Source organism: Rhinopithecus bieti, unplaced genomic scaffold, assembly GCF_001698545.2.
Source record: "Rhinopithecus bieti isolate Rb0 unplaced genomic scaffold, ASM169854v2 scaffold_9899, whole genome shotgun sequence".
Taxonomy (NCBI): domain Eukaryota; kingdom Metazoa; phylum Chordata; class Mammalia; order Primates; family Cercopithecidae; genus Rhinopithecus; species Rhinopithecus bieti.
The window spans coordinates 1,576,544-1,590,388 of NW_016806979.1; the positions used below are offsets into that span (position 1 = coordinate 1,576,544).

Sequence of the window (13,845 nt, forward strand, 5' to 3'; positions counted from 1 at the left end):
AAGAGGTCCTCCTCGCCCAGCAACAAAAGCCCCTTTCTTTTCCCAACAAGACTGTACTCTCAAAACTGAAAAAGAAAATAAAAAAAATGATTTTCATGAATCAGAGCAGCTGTTTTGAGACCAGAAGCCAGAAGGCAGGGCTGCTGTGGCTGGGCCGGGGACACAGCGGCGTCCTGGAAGGGGCTGCCACTGAAGAGTGGGGGTGGTGGTCCTGGGGAGGGCTCCAGGGGGACCGTAGAGGCCCCAGATGGCATGGAGGAGACATTCCAGGGCCAGAGACCAAGAGGGCTCAGCCAGCAGGGCCTCGGGGCACATGAGACCAGAGCCAGAGGTCCTCAACTGCAAGTTCCTGCTAGAACGCCAGGGCCCCAGAACCTCCCCTTCCCACACCCCTTTGAGACGGGAGCTTTTATGATCACCCCAGCAGACGAGGGCAAGCCCTAGGCTAAACGAACCTCCCAGACGGGCGGGCAGGACTCAGGCTGCTGGTGCCCTCAGAGCCTGGCAGAGTGTGGGGAAGAACCCTGGGGGCAGTGGGGGTTGCACCGAGGTCCCCACATCCTGCCCCTGCTACTGTGGCGGGCGAGAGACTCCAAACTCAGTCCCGTGATGGGATGGACTGCAGGAGACAGAGGCTCAAGGTCACAAGCACCTGATGGGTGAGTAAAGCCAGGAGGCCACACATGGGCTTGGCAGGGGGCACAACAGCCACATCCCCAGACCCCTCCCAACCTCCCCCAGGCCTGAGCTCACCATGTCTGGGGAGGTCAAGGGCTGCAGGTAGGAGGCCTGTGGTGTGGGCAGGAGGAGAGACAGTGGGCAGTCGGGGGGGGGGGGTCAAGGCTGCCCCTGGGCAGAGCTGAGGGACAGAAGAATGGGAGGGCACAGTACCAAGAAATGGGGGCTGGGGGCAGCCAGGCGTGAGGGGACCCCTCCTCTCCTCCTGCCCACCTGGAGAAGGGAAGCCTGGAGGTTTCTCACCCCTGGGGAGGGAGAAGCAGCCCCCACCCACGGCACACAGGGCCTGGCCCAGTGTCTCTGCTCACACCAGCCCTGGCTGCCTGCCGGGCACCCCCACTCTAGGCACCTCATTTCCCTCATCCCTCCTGCATTCTGACACATTTTCCCAGCAGCCCAGCGCGTCGAGGCCCTGCCCTCTCCAGGCCAGCCTGCGCCTTCCTCCTCTTGCCAGACTGGAGAGGTGGCCACAACCCACCCCCCAGGGAACATCCCTGTGGTGGAAGACCGGGGGGCTGTTCCTGGGTCTCTCAGGATGCTGGACTTGGGGTGTCTTCACGGTCAGGTCTAGGAGGGAGGACGCCAGCCAGCAGAAGGACTGAGATCACCCGGGGGGTCAGGGGACTTCCCACTGCAGGGTCACCCAGGAAGCTCCGCTTGGGGCCACGGAGCTCAGGGCCCGGATGCTGCAGGCTTAGCAAACTTCTGGGGGTGCTAAAGTACACCTCGAGCACCCTGCCCCAGCCCCCACGCCTTTGATGACAAAACCTTCGGCAGCAGACACCCCACCATCCTGACAAACAGCAGTGCCTCCTCCCTGGGGGAAGGACTGGGCACCTGTGTCAGCCACGCTGGCCTCCCACGGCTGAGCCTCGACCTGTCTCCCACTGTGGTACCACTTCGGCTCCTACACGCACCTGGACGGGTGGGCAGTGGGTCACGCAGCCAACTGGGCGTGGCCCCAGGCCTGAAATCTGCACGTGGCAGCCAGCCTGGGAGGCCCTGGGGGACGTGGGAGGCTCTGGGGACTGTCTCAAATGTCCACCGTCCAGTAAGGGCCCATCCTCCGGGCTCAGAAGCAGACAACCCTCCCCCACCTCCTGCCAAGTCTGCCAAATCCCGTTACTTCTCCCACAGTGACCCCAGGGGAGTCCCAGGAGACCCCTGGCCTGGCAAGTGGTCCCTGCTCTTCCTGTGACCCCATACGTCCCCCGTCACGTAGGATGTCCCTGCCTCCCTGCCATGTAGCCACATGCATGAGGCTCAGCCTGGCCTCCACCAGCCCGCAACTCGGCACTGGCTTTTCAGGGTACACCCCCTTCACTCAGGTGTCAGTGGGTTTCAGGTGCAGTGCATGGGTCTACCTGATGACTGCCAGGCCACAAGTGCTGGGCTGACACGGATTCTGAAACCCTGTCCGCATGCGGCACACAAAGCACTGTAGTCGACTGATGACGCCTGCCCTGGGCACAGGAGGGGCCTCAGTGGTGACTGCAGCTGCCGGCAGTTCTCACTCCCACTCTAGGGCTGGAAGGGCCTACAACCTCCCAGCACCCGTCCCCAGTCCTGTCTGCTCTCTGCCGAACACCCCTGCTCCTACACACAGGCCCCTCACCCCAGGTGGGCAGACCCCTGGGCATCCAGGCTGGGTTTCAAAGTGCAGCTCCCGGGTCATGAGTGGTTGGTGGGGCGCATGGCAGGAGATTCCTTCTTGGAGCTGGACTGCCCAATCCCTGGGGCCCCCTGAGGCTGGGGCAGCTCAGCCCCTTCCCCATCCACAGGCCTGCAGGGAACTGGCCCAAGTGATGCCCCTCAGGGGCAGGCCGGGCCATCTCTGTCTGTTCCTAGGCTAAGAGCGGGGACAGGTGCCAGGTTCCCATGGGAGCCTCTAGAACAAACGCAGCAAGCAGCCTGCCCAGGATCCAGGCACCAACCCCACAGGGAGGAGCACAGCCCTCCTGGGGATGTTGGGGGATGGTGGCCCGGGGATTGGGGATAGGGTGGGTCCGAGGCTGGGGCCGTCCTCAAACCACGGGAGGTAATGGACAATCCTCAGAGTGTGGAGCTAAAAGCAACCGCACGACCCCCACAGCCTTCGCTGGTACCCTGGACAGCAACTCTGGCTGCCAGGGAACTCCCTCCTGCCTGCCACTGGGACCTTCCTCACGTTCTCCAGGCAGCGTCCTTGACACACAGGTCACGGCCCCCAGGCCACAGGCACACCACCAGCCAGCCCGACTCACAGGCACACAGTGGACGGTGCACCTGCCGGGGTGGCTGCACCCCCACCGGTCAGGTCCAGGGATGTCAGCCCAGGAAGGTCGCACCCCACCCCCAGTGACCAAGGCCACTGGCCCCAGCAGTGGACAGCTGCCGCCGGACACGGGAGGGAAGGTGCTCTCTGTGCCTGTATCACATGGGGTCTGGACAGCTGTTCTCACTGGTGTGGCAGATGGAGAAACTGAGTCTGGGCATGTGAACTCGAGGCTAAGGCAGCTCTGGGTCTGTGAAGACCCCCGCCCTGCCCACCTGCTCTGCACGTGGCAGGGGCCCATGCCGCATCCGCCACAGTCCCGCCCTGTCCTGCGGTGCCTGGGTGTGGGCAGGGCCTTGGGTGTAGCCTCCTAGGTCCCAGAGCAGCCTCTAGCCCAAGTCCCTGGCCAAGTCCCTGGCTCTTGGAGAGCAGAGGGGGCACCCACTCCAAAGCACGGCAGGTCAGAGAGCAGGGAGAGGGTGAGGGAACAGGCTCTCAGTCACACAAAATCCTCAGCCTCAGTTTCCTCACCTGTAAAATGGGCGCAAGTGCCACTGTGCTGTGCGGCGTTGCCAGAGGGAGGCAGGTGCCGTCCCAGGGCCAGGCTCATGACAGAAGTGTTGTCATCCTGCCCAACCTCGAGCCTGGGCTGGCCCTGGGAACCCTGCAGCTGCAGGGACCAGGCCCTTTATCCAAACCAGGGTTGGTCCTCTCCCCAACCTCCCTGGGGCTCAGGTTCTACCACCTGGGATGCCCCTACCCTGGCTTCCCCAGGCCTGTGTCTCCCCCAGCCACCTCCATACAGCCCTCTGCCAGGTGTGGACCTGGGTGCTGGTCACCATGGCCATGAGATGAAACTCCTGCCCTCAACAGTGACTAGCAGCACTCAGCCAGGCCGTGAACATGACACTCATAAAGTCTTAGCGGGTTGGGGTTCGGGAACTGCCAGGGCCTGAGGGTAGACTCTAGTGGGGACAGGAGGGCAGGGCAGGAGGGCAGGGCAGCTGGCCAGGGCAGGCCATGGTGAGGGGCCAAGGGTTTGGGAGCGCTAGCTCCAGAAAGCCACAGGATGCCTCCAGAGTGGGGAGGCCCTCTGGCTGCGAGAAGCTGGCTGGAGGGGGGTCACAGACCTGGACGGGGCAGCCGCCCTCTGGCTGCAAGAAGCTGGCCAGAGGTAGCCAGTCTGGCAGAGCCCTTCTACCCCAACGCCGGGATCCCCACCCTGTCCTCCAATCCCCACGCTGGGATCCCCACGCTGGGATCCCCACGCTGTCCCCTCCATCCCCACACCAGGACACCCATGCTGTCCCTTGCATCCCAGGGGAGCCAGCTTGTCCTCACTGGCCCAACTCTCCCTCGCACATGGGAGGGGACAGCAGGTCCAGGCAGGGGAAGGGCTCCCCCTCCCTCGCATAGATGTGGGGGGCCTGGAGTGAGCCCAGGTAGAAACGTCAGTGCTGGGGTGGTCAGCAGGCCTGTGGGGGACAGGTCAAGAGGCCGTTTTAGCCACTGAGGAAACCGAGGCCAGGAGAGGAAGGAATTGCTGACGGGGTCTGGGAGGAAGTGGCGGGTCCTGGGCAGGCATCACAGGAAGGATGGAGCTGGGGCCGCAGCACCTCTGAGGGCACTCAGGGTGGGTGGAGGCTGGTGGGATCTCTGTCCCTCAAACAGATGTGGTCCCAGCTCCTGCTCACTCCCAGCAGCACCAGCGAATCCTGAGACCTCAGAGGGGATGAAGCGGACGGGGGGGGCAGCCGGCAGGATGTAGGAAGTTGCAGGGCTCTGTCGGCAGGGAGCACTCCGCATGCGTAGCCCCGGACCCCTGGGAGCTGGCCAGGCCCGGTGAGAGGTGGCCGCTGGGGGGGGCGTGGTTCTGACCAAGAGGCTGGCCAGGCGGACAGCCAGCGTGTGTGTGTGCCTGTCGCCGCCAGGGCTCCCCTCAGGTGGCACAAGAGACCACGAGTGGCCTCAGTGGGCGGCTCAGCAGCCCCTGCCCCCACCCTTCCCAGCTGAGCCCCCCAGGAACAGAATCCTCTTTCATTGGCCCTGTGGGTGGTCCTGGCCCGGCAGCTGGGGGGCGCGGTAGGGAGGGAGGGGACCAGGCTTACCGACAATAGGAACAGCTGTGCGTGCCTCCACCCCCGCTCTCACCCACCCAGGACAGGCTGGCTGACAGAAGCTCACCTCTGCCCCTGGCCAGTTCCGCTGCCCACCCCACCCAAAGACCCAGGGAGGCCCACCGCTGGTGGGAGCCCAAGCCTCGTGTGAGCTGCGGGCTGGGAGGAGCTGAACAGGCCAGATGTTCCAGGCAGCTCCTCCAGCTCCAGGCTGCCTCTGCTGCACCCCCGGCTGCTCCCCCAGGGAAGCAGGAAGCCCTGGCCCGCTCCAGGGGCTGCCCTGCAGATGGGGAGAGAGGAGGCCCTGCCTGGCGTCAGGGGGTTCCTGGGGCTACCCCAACCTGGGTTCCTGCTGGCTTGCCCCATCCTGGCCTCCCTGCCCTCAACAAAAGCCCTGGGCTAGGGAGGGGGTGGCAAGCTGGCCTGGCGGGGCACTTGCCTCCTGCCCATCCTGGGCCACTGGAAGGATATGTGGGCGAGGCCAACCGCCCAGGCAGCCCGCTGTGCCTGCTGGCCCCCACTCTCCAGCCGAGTCGCGTGCCCCCCGCCCACCTCGCTCCCCTTCCCCCATGAACACACACGGCAGAGAAACAGGCCCTGCGCACGGGAGCCAGCTGGCACCCTGTCAAACTAGCAGCCAGGCATGCTGCCCGGGCAGCCAGCCAGCCTCTCACCCTGGCCCGCCCTCCCTGGCCTCTGCCGCTCTGCTCAGTGCGGCAGCTCCATGTGGTCTGTCGGGGAGCACGGCTGCGTGGCAGGGAACCCCTGCAGGGAGGGGAGGGGATCCCGGGGGGTGGGGCAACTGAACTGAAGGCAGCGCAGGGGACAACAAGCCGGAGCACAGGCCTCACAGGTGTGTGGCCTTGGAGGCTCTGCCACCCTCGGGGGGTGCCCACACCCATCCTCAGCCCCGGGTGGGCCCTGCGTTCTGGGGCCCAGGCGGGCGGCTCAGAGGCTACGCCCCGCATCCTCTTGTCCTGCCTCCACCTGTGCTGGTCCACCCAGACCACTGTCCCGCACACGTGCCCGCCCCAACCTGACACGGATGGCGGGAGATGCATCTCACCCAGCCAGGGTGCCAGGTGCCCAGCAGGCTAGACAGGTGAACCTCCTTGGTGTGACACAGCCAGGGCCACTGTGGGCACAGTCCTCTCCTCCTGCTCAGGCCGCCCCTGCCCGGAGGACCTACTTCCCTGGGACACAGACAGAAGGGGCTCAGGAACCCAGACGCCAGGGGCTCATGTCGAGCCTTGTGGCAGGACACAGGTCTCCCACCCAGCCAGGGGGACTCCCAGGGGCTTGGGAGCAGATGGAACCCGCTGATGCCGGGCCCCACGTGAGGGGCTGAGAGGTGGTGGGGTCCCCAGGGTGGGATGTGGTCAGCTCCGCCCAGGCAGCCGTTGGCACGAGGGGAAGTGAGTGTCTAGAGGCCGTTGTGGGTGCTGTCTGCCTGTGGGCCACCACACACCCACCCTCTGAGCAGCCCCCAGAGGGGCGGGACGGGGGCTCCAAGGCAGGTGGTGCTACCCACAAACGGCCCTCCTTGCTGCTGGAGTCCTCCAGGGTGGGCAGAGGGAGTGGCATAGGAGCTCTCTCCTGGTGCGGAGAACACTGGAGATGGGTTGGTGCCACTTCTGGGCCCTGACTAGGGGCCACCACTGCCAGGAGGGGAAACCAAGTCAGCGGTCCTAGGTGGATCTGTGCACCTGTGGCTGGGCCAGGGCCAGGCAGCAGCCGTTGCGTCTGTTGTGGGGGGGTTCACCACGGCTGCCGCAGGCGTCCCCTTCCTGCTCCCCCCATGCCAGGCCACCCTCCTCCCTCCCAAAGACATCCTGGGAGCCAGATGCTGTGGCTGGCGGGGGCGTTTGCCCACAGACACAGAAGGCTGAGGCGGGGTAGGGGGTATGAGCCAGGAAGGCGGGGCCCCCACAGCCAGCCCAGGAGCCATGGCCAGCCTGGTCTCCCCTCCAGGAGGCCGCTAGGAGTACAGGGGTGGGAGGAAGGGGCAGGGGAGTCTGGACCGAGGACCCCATGCTATCCACGACATCTCAAGGTAGCGGCCTCCCCTGCACCCAGGAAGAGGTTGTTCCTTGTCGCCTGCCCAACATGTGCGCCCTGCGCCGAAAGCCCAGATTATTTCAGCAACTGCCCCTCACTCGTCACCTGTTCTGCTTGGAAAACAGCCCCTTTCTTGTTGCACAAAGAGAGGTTTCTCTGCTTCCAGCAGTGCCGGGTGCTAATCTCCCTGCCTGGAACGGGGCGGTGGCGTGGTGTGTGGGTCCGCAGCACTCTGTAAACACGACGCCCGCCGCTCAGCAGTCATTGAGTTACGGCAGCGCCGGGTGCCAGGAGCAGAGAGCCCTGTGTGCCCGCTGCCAACTGCAATTACCTCTCTGCGTGCCAGCCGCGGGGGGTGGGGGGAGCTTAACCCTTCCCACACTGCAGGGTTGGGGTAGCCGAGGGAATACCAGCAACTGTGGGCCCAGGGACATGGGGGCCCAGGGCCGCCGCCTAGGCTGCAGGGCCAGGGGTCTGAGCAAGCAAGGGGATCCGGGCAGGGTTGCCCTGCCAGTGAAAGGCCAGGGGAGCCTCCAGGGGCCTCCTGCTGGCCAGGCAGCCTGAGAGTAGCCAGTATTCGTGAGGTGCCTACTGTGTGCCCAGGGCTGTGTCCCATGGGGAGGCAGGTGGCCTGGGAGGAACTCTTTGTCCTGGGCCAGGCCCCAGGGTGGCAGCCTGTGTGCAATGACAGCTCTCCCCGCCCCCTCCCCTCCCGGCTGGCAGATCTGGAGCCCACCTCCTAGCATCTGGGGAAGTGGGGCGCGGCCACTGTGAGGGTGAGCCCAGCCCGGCCGGCCCAGCTGTACTCCACATTTTCTCAGCTCCCCAGAGCCCCTCCTGGCTCCCCCGTTCCCCCTTGCTGCCCATCTGGAGCACACATCTGGTCAGGACCACTGCTGAACAGGCTGCCCTTGTTTCCAACCAATCACCACTTCCCCTGGGGCTTCCTCGGCAGGGAGGCAGCCTCACCAGAGCCTGCTTGTCAGCGTCCACCAGCCAGGTTCCCACTGCCTTCGTGGGAGCCCCTCACCTGCCCCTGGCCCGGGCACCAGGGTCAGTCTCTTGGCCACCAGGGCATCGCTGAGAGCCCAGTCTGCCAACTTACCTTCGTGGGAGTGGGAGAACCAGATCTGGGAGGTGGCAGGGTGGGAGCCACGATAGGCCTGCTCAGAGGGGGAGGAGCTGGGGCCGCTGGGGTGCGTGGAGGCTGCCGAGCCCAGGCTGCTGGAGAGGAAACTGCCCATGAAAGAGGAGGCCGGAGAACTTCCCATCAGGCGGCTGCTGGCTGTGGACACAGGGCAAGAGTGAGTCTGGGGGCAGGTCCCAGGGTGTGGCCTGAGGCAGGGCAGGGGCAACACCCCAGCCCTTCTCCATGGGGGACTCTCAGGCCCAATCTCCCCTGGAGTCTTTGTCTTTCAATACCCAAGAAGCCGATGATGGGAAAGGCTACCCACACAGGCCTTTGACAGCCACACTCAGAGTCCTGAGTCTTTTGGTGCCTCAGGTGTTCCGGTACTGACACCCTCCTGCTGATGCAAAACCCAAGAATGTCATCTTTGTTACAACCACATCACCACCACCACCAGCCACATCACCTACCACTATCACCCCCAACCACATCATCCACCACTATCACCCCCAACCACGTCATCCACCACTATCACCCCCAACAACATCATCACCACCACCCCAACCGCATCACCATCACAACACACCACCAACCACGTTACCACCAACCACATTACCACTAACCACATCATCAACCACATCACCTCCACCACTATGCCCCCAAACACATTACCACTACCATTACCACCAACCACATCACCCACCACCAGCATGACCAACCACATCATCCACCACCATCAGCAACCACATTCAATGACAACCACATCACCATCACCATCACCAACCAATTACCACCAACAACAACCATATCGCCATCAATACCCAATCACCATCAATAACCACATCACTCACCACCACCACCATCATCACCACCACCACCACCACCCAGGTGCTGGGTACTGTGCCAAATCAACTTTCATGGCCTGTGGATAGGCCTTCTCTTCACAGGGAGAGCACCCCGACTCTCCCAGCCCACAGCGGTGGGCAGCTCCAAGGCCCCTTAGGCACTGGCGAACTTGCTAAAAAGGCCAAGGTGACACCTGAGGCACCAGGGTCAGCGGGGCCCCAGCCATAGGCCATGTGTCAGCTCCACGGGCCCCGCAGTCTCGGCCCCTCCAGGCAGCACTGGGAGGAGCTGTTCTCTCTCCTGAGTGGGGTCTTCATCCCTCTACCCAGACCCAATAAACTGACTTGTCAGAGGTGTGCCCCAGTCCCTGGTGAGCGGAGGGAGAAACTGAGCCAGGCAGAAGACCGAGGGTGGGGGACAGAGGAAGGAAGGGCAGCGCTGAGGACAGATCTGCTTCTAAAATCCCTTCAGGGTTCCTAGGGCTGGGCCCCAACTCGGCTGGCACAGAGCTGCGAATGGCGCTCACCTCTGGGTCAGGTGGAGGCAGCGAGAGGCTCCTTCCTGGGTACCGCCAGGATACCCCGCACTTCCCCTGGCAGCCTCAGTGTGGGAAATGGTGAGCCCCCAGGACCCCAGGCCCCGTCCAGCCCAGCCCTCCAGGCCCATCGACCTGCCTGCATGCTTGCTTGTGGCCCATTGGCCGTGCCCCCTCTGCCCAAGTCCAGTGGCCAAGGCCAGCCCGAGGGAGCCTCCCAGGGTTGCCATGACTACCAGCTCCTGCACACGGAGGACAACACACACAGATTTCTGCACACGGTGGCCTTGCTGCTCCGTGGGTGGTCTGAGGCTGTCACTGAGCGGCCCCCACCCCAGCCAGGCACCCTGGCACCGTCATCTCCATTCCACGGGCAGCAAGCCTGGCCTGGGACCATCCCAGGAACCCGGGGCGGGGGCACTGCCCCCTCGGGAAAGAGGGTATGAGGCTGAGTATGGGGACAGTGGGGGTCTGCAGGGGCCCAGCCCGAGGTGAGTCAGGACAGCCATTCCCCTGCCCGGGAGGCAGGGGGAATTTGTGAATTTCTGATGCCTCATCCAGCCTGGCTTGGCCCTGGGAACTTCCCAGACATGAAGTGACTCAGCAGAGGCGGCGGGGCCAGGGGGGTGGCGGGGGCTGCCCTGCAGGGCCCTGGCAGGGTCCTGCTGTGCGGAGCCAGTTCCCAGCCCAGGGCCCCCAAGGCCCCTTCCCCTTTCGTGTGTGAACGCAGCCACGTGGACTCAAGGGGCCTCTCCCGGCCGTGGCAGCAGAGGAGGGTCTGTAAGTGCTGGTGGGGGACGTGGGCTGTGAGCTGGCCTCTGCGGCGGGTGGGCGGGTGGAGAGGAAGAGCTGGCCCAAGGGACTGTGAAGCAGGCCCAGGTCCAGGCCCAGGGCAGGGGGCGAAGGTGCCCGCGAGCCAGGGGCTTCCCGGACCACAGGGCTGGGACTGCCATGGGCCAGGGCCAGACCACAGGCCCAGCGGCCAGGGAGGGGACTCTGGGTTGGGAAGGGAAGTGCTGGCTTCCCCTGCTTGGGGACACTGGGGCATGCCTGTGGGGTGAGTGTGGGCTCCCCTTGGAGTTGGAAGCTTGCCGCTACCTCGCCCAGGCCCGCCTCGAGTCCCCCAGGCCTTCCCACCCCCACACCCTCCTGGGGAAGTCCCTCCCGCCTCTTCCTCCCTGGGATGGTGGGAAGCAACTAAGTCCAAAAGTTGGGTCTGGAGAAGGGATTTCTCCAGGATCCTGGCCTGAGAACCCCGTACCTTGAGCTCTCCCACACCACGTCAGGCAGGGGCGGGACACACCCTGGTGTCCCACGGGGCCCTCAGTAGGCAACCAGCCTGTCTCCAGACTTGGGGGACCCTGCTGTGCTGCCTTATCTGAGCCCACTAAGGAAGGGTCCCCAGCCCCAGAATCTGGGGAATGAGAGGGAAGCGGATGGGGGCTCCAGCCTAGCCCCTCCCTGCACCTGACCAGCCTCACCAAGCTGGGGGCCCCAAAGTGCTGTCTGTGCCCAGAGTCAGGCAGGGCCGCTGACGTGGGGGTCTCTTTCACCTCTTTTCCCTTTCATTCTGGAAACGGGCCAGCTGGATTGCTGTCTCCTTGTCATACAAACATCACGTCTTTGTATTTTCACCATAATAACCTCAGGTAATAAAGCACAAGGGAGGCCAGACACGGTGGCTCACGCTTATAATCCCAGCACTTTGGAAGGCCAAGGTGGTGGATCACTTGAGGTCAGGAGTTCAAGACCACCCTGGCCAACATGGTGAAACTCCGTCTCTACAAAAATACAGAAATTATCCGGGCACGGTGGTGCGCCCTGTAATCCCAGCTATTCGGGACGTTGAGGGTGGGAGAATCGCTTGAATCTGGGAGGCGAGGATTGCAGTGAGCCGAGATTGTTCCACTGCCCTCCAGCCTGGATGACAGAGTGGGACTCCGCCTCCAAGAAAAAAAAAATCACGAGAGAGGAAGCCGAGTCACCCGAGACCCCTGCCCCGAGGCCCTCGTGTGAGCATTCCAGGACCACTGTGGGCACAGCGGCATACATACTTCTCCAGTAGCACACTGGGTCGCATGCTGCACCCCAATTCCATGTCCGGGCATCCTGGGTACTAAGCCTACCATGAGAGGCCCACCATCCCCCACAAGGGACTAGGGTGGCCTCTTTTGCTTCTGGAAATCCTGACTTGGGCGGCAGCTGCTGCCAGGGATCCTCGCTGGCGGCTCAGCAGGCCAGCACCTCGGAGACCAGACCAGGCAGGGGAGGAGCCTCTGCCCCATGAGCACGGGCCCTGCACATGGCTGGGACTTACTCTAAAGGGGGGATTTCTCCCCCATGGCCCTGGCCTTGGCTTGAAACTTGGAAGCAGATTCTGCAGGCCCTGCCAGGTGGTCCCTACTGTGGTGACCCCGTGAGTGTGGGAGATGGGACTCCTGGCCACCTGAGGCCCTCCCTATCCCACCCAGCTCCTGAGGAGTCCAGGAAACCCCAAGACAGAGCATCACGCCTCTACTGTCACCCGCACCTCCAGGTGTTTGGGGATGGCACTGTGACTGGCCAGCAGAGCCACAGGCAGACCAGGCTGCCACCTCCCCAGCCCCCACCTGCCGACCACTGGCCAACCCCAGACAGCCTGGGCCTCAGCTGCCTGGGAGCCGAGTGTAGCCTGGGATCCAGCCAGGGCCAGACCGCGTGGGACAAGGCCAGCCGGGAACTGGGCTGAGGGTTCTTTCCTCTTGGCAAAGTCCCTGTCTACCAAGTGCTGTGGTTACCAGCCCAGGAGGAGGCAGCTGGGAGCCGGGGAGGGGTCTTGACCTAGGCCTCCTCAGGCCAAGTGCCCCACCCTGGCACTGCCTGCAGTGGCACCTTCCTTGCCTGGGGCTTCAGACTCATGTGACCTAGTGCCACCATGCTCCCAACGTCGGTCGTGGGCCCGCCATGGGGCTGGTAAGAGATGGAGCATGACCGAGTCTAAGTTGCTGGTCCAGGCCCATAGCCCCAAGTGCTCTGCTGGGGGCTGAACATGGCCTGTCCCCCGCCACATGCACGGTCAGGGCGCCTTGGCCCCGCACAGAGCCTGCCTGGGGCCGCTCTGCCAGGCTTCCCATCAGCTCTCATCACAGAGATGCAGCACAACTTTGGATGTTCCTGGGGAAGGGACCAGGAAGCTGGACGCGGTGTCAGCGGGGCCACCGAGGACTGCACACTGGCCTCCAGCCGGCTGCCCTCACTGCCCAGCCAGCCCAGGCCGGGTTTGCAACTCTAGATCCGGACTAGGCTCTGGCCCCAGTTCCAGGGCCACCTCAGCTCTGCCTAAGATGCTGCAGAGGCCTGGTTCAGACGCCCGGCTAGCTGAGGAAACAGTTTCGGGAGACAGCAATGCTGGGAGGTCTGTGGCCACCCCCAGGTGGCTCAGGTCCTTGGGCACAGCCCTATCCCTCCCTGGAAGGCCAATCTGATCTGGAGCCCAAGGTCCAGCCAACTAGACAGGGAGGCAGGCTGTGCCTGAACCTGCTGTCCCAGGGCGGCCTAGCAGCGGGAGGAGGACTGGGGAACAGCTGCACAACAGCTGGGCTAGAGTCTCGATGCCCACTGAGCCCGGCCCCGGCCCAGGGCTGCTGTATGAGGAGGCTGGCACACAATAGGTGAGAGTTGGCCACATGGGCTTGCAGCAGATGTGGCCCTAAGTGGCCAGGACGCCGATGGGAGCTGGCCTACCTCCTCCCAACCTGTCTGCCAGGCTCCCTGCCATGGATGGCCAAGAAGGGCAACACATACTGGGCAGCCCGAGGGGTACAGAGCATGCTGGGGCCCTGGAGCCCAGGACTCCCCGGCAAGCCACTCCCTCCGTGAGGGTCGGTCCAGCAGTCATGCCAGCAGCCCCCATCCAGGGTTCCCGAGGATCCACACACCAGAGGCTGGGCCTGGGCAACCGGATGGCCAGGTGCCCACTGCGCCCGACCCCACTCTCCTGCCAGGCTGACCCTGCTCTGCCCTGTGGCACCAGACTGAAGACAGACGGAACAAGAGGACTGCAGGGCCTGGGAGCCGGGAGAGGCGGGCGCAGAGCCGGCACAACGAGCATTTGTTTTGAGTTAAGTGAGCCGCCGAGACATCCTCCTTTTCTGGAAACTGTGAAATGGGTTGTAAAAAAAAAAAAAAA

At 64.0% G+C, this 13,845-nt stretch overlaps 1 protein-coding gene across 1 annotated transcript in view; it reads right to left on the bottom strand.

Annotated features, from left to right (window-relative positions):
* Positions 1-13,845, bottom strand: part of BAHCC1 (BAH domain and coiled-coil containing 1) — a gene marked incomplete at its 5' end in the record, with an annotated part of 65,805 nt that overhangs the window by 30,511 nt on the left and 21,449 nt on the right. Inside the window, 1 exon segment of the mRNA XM_017879551.1 lies at positions 8,273-8,452. Coding sequence (XP_017735040.1) covers positions 8,273-8,452 — 180 coding nt within the window.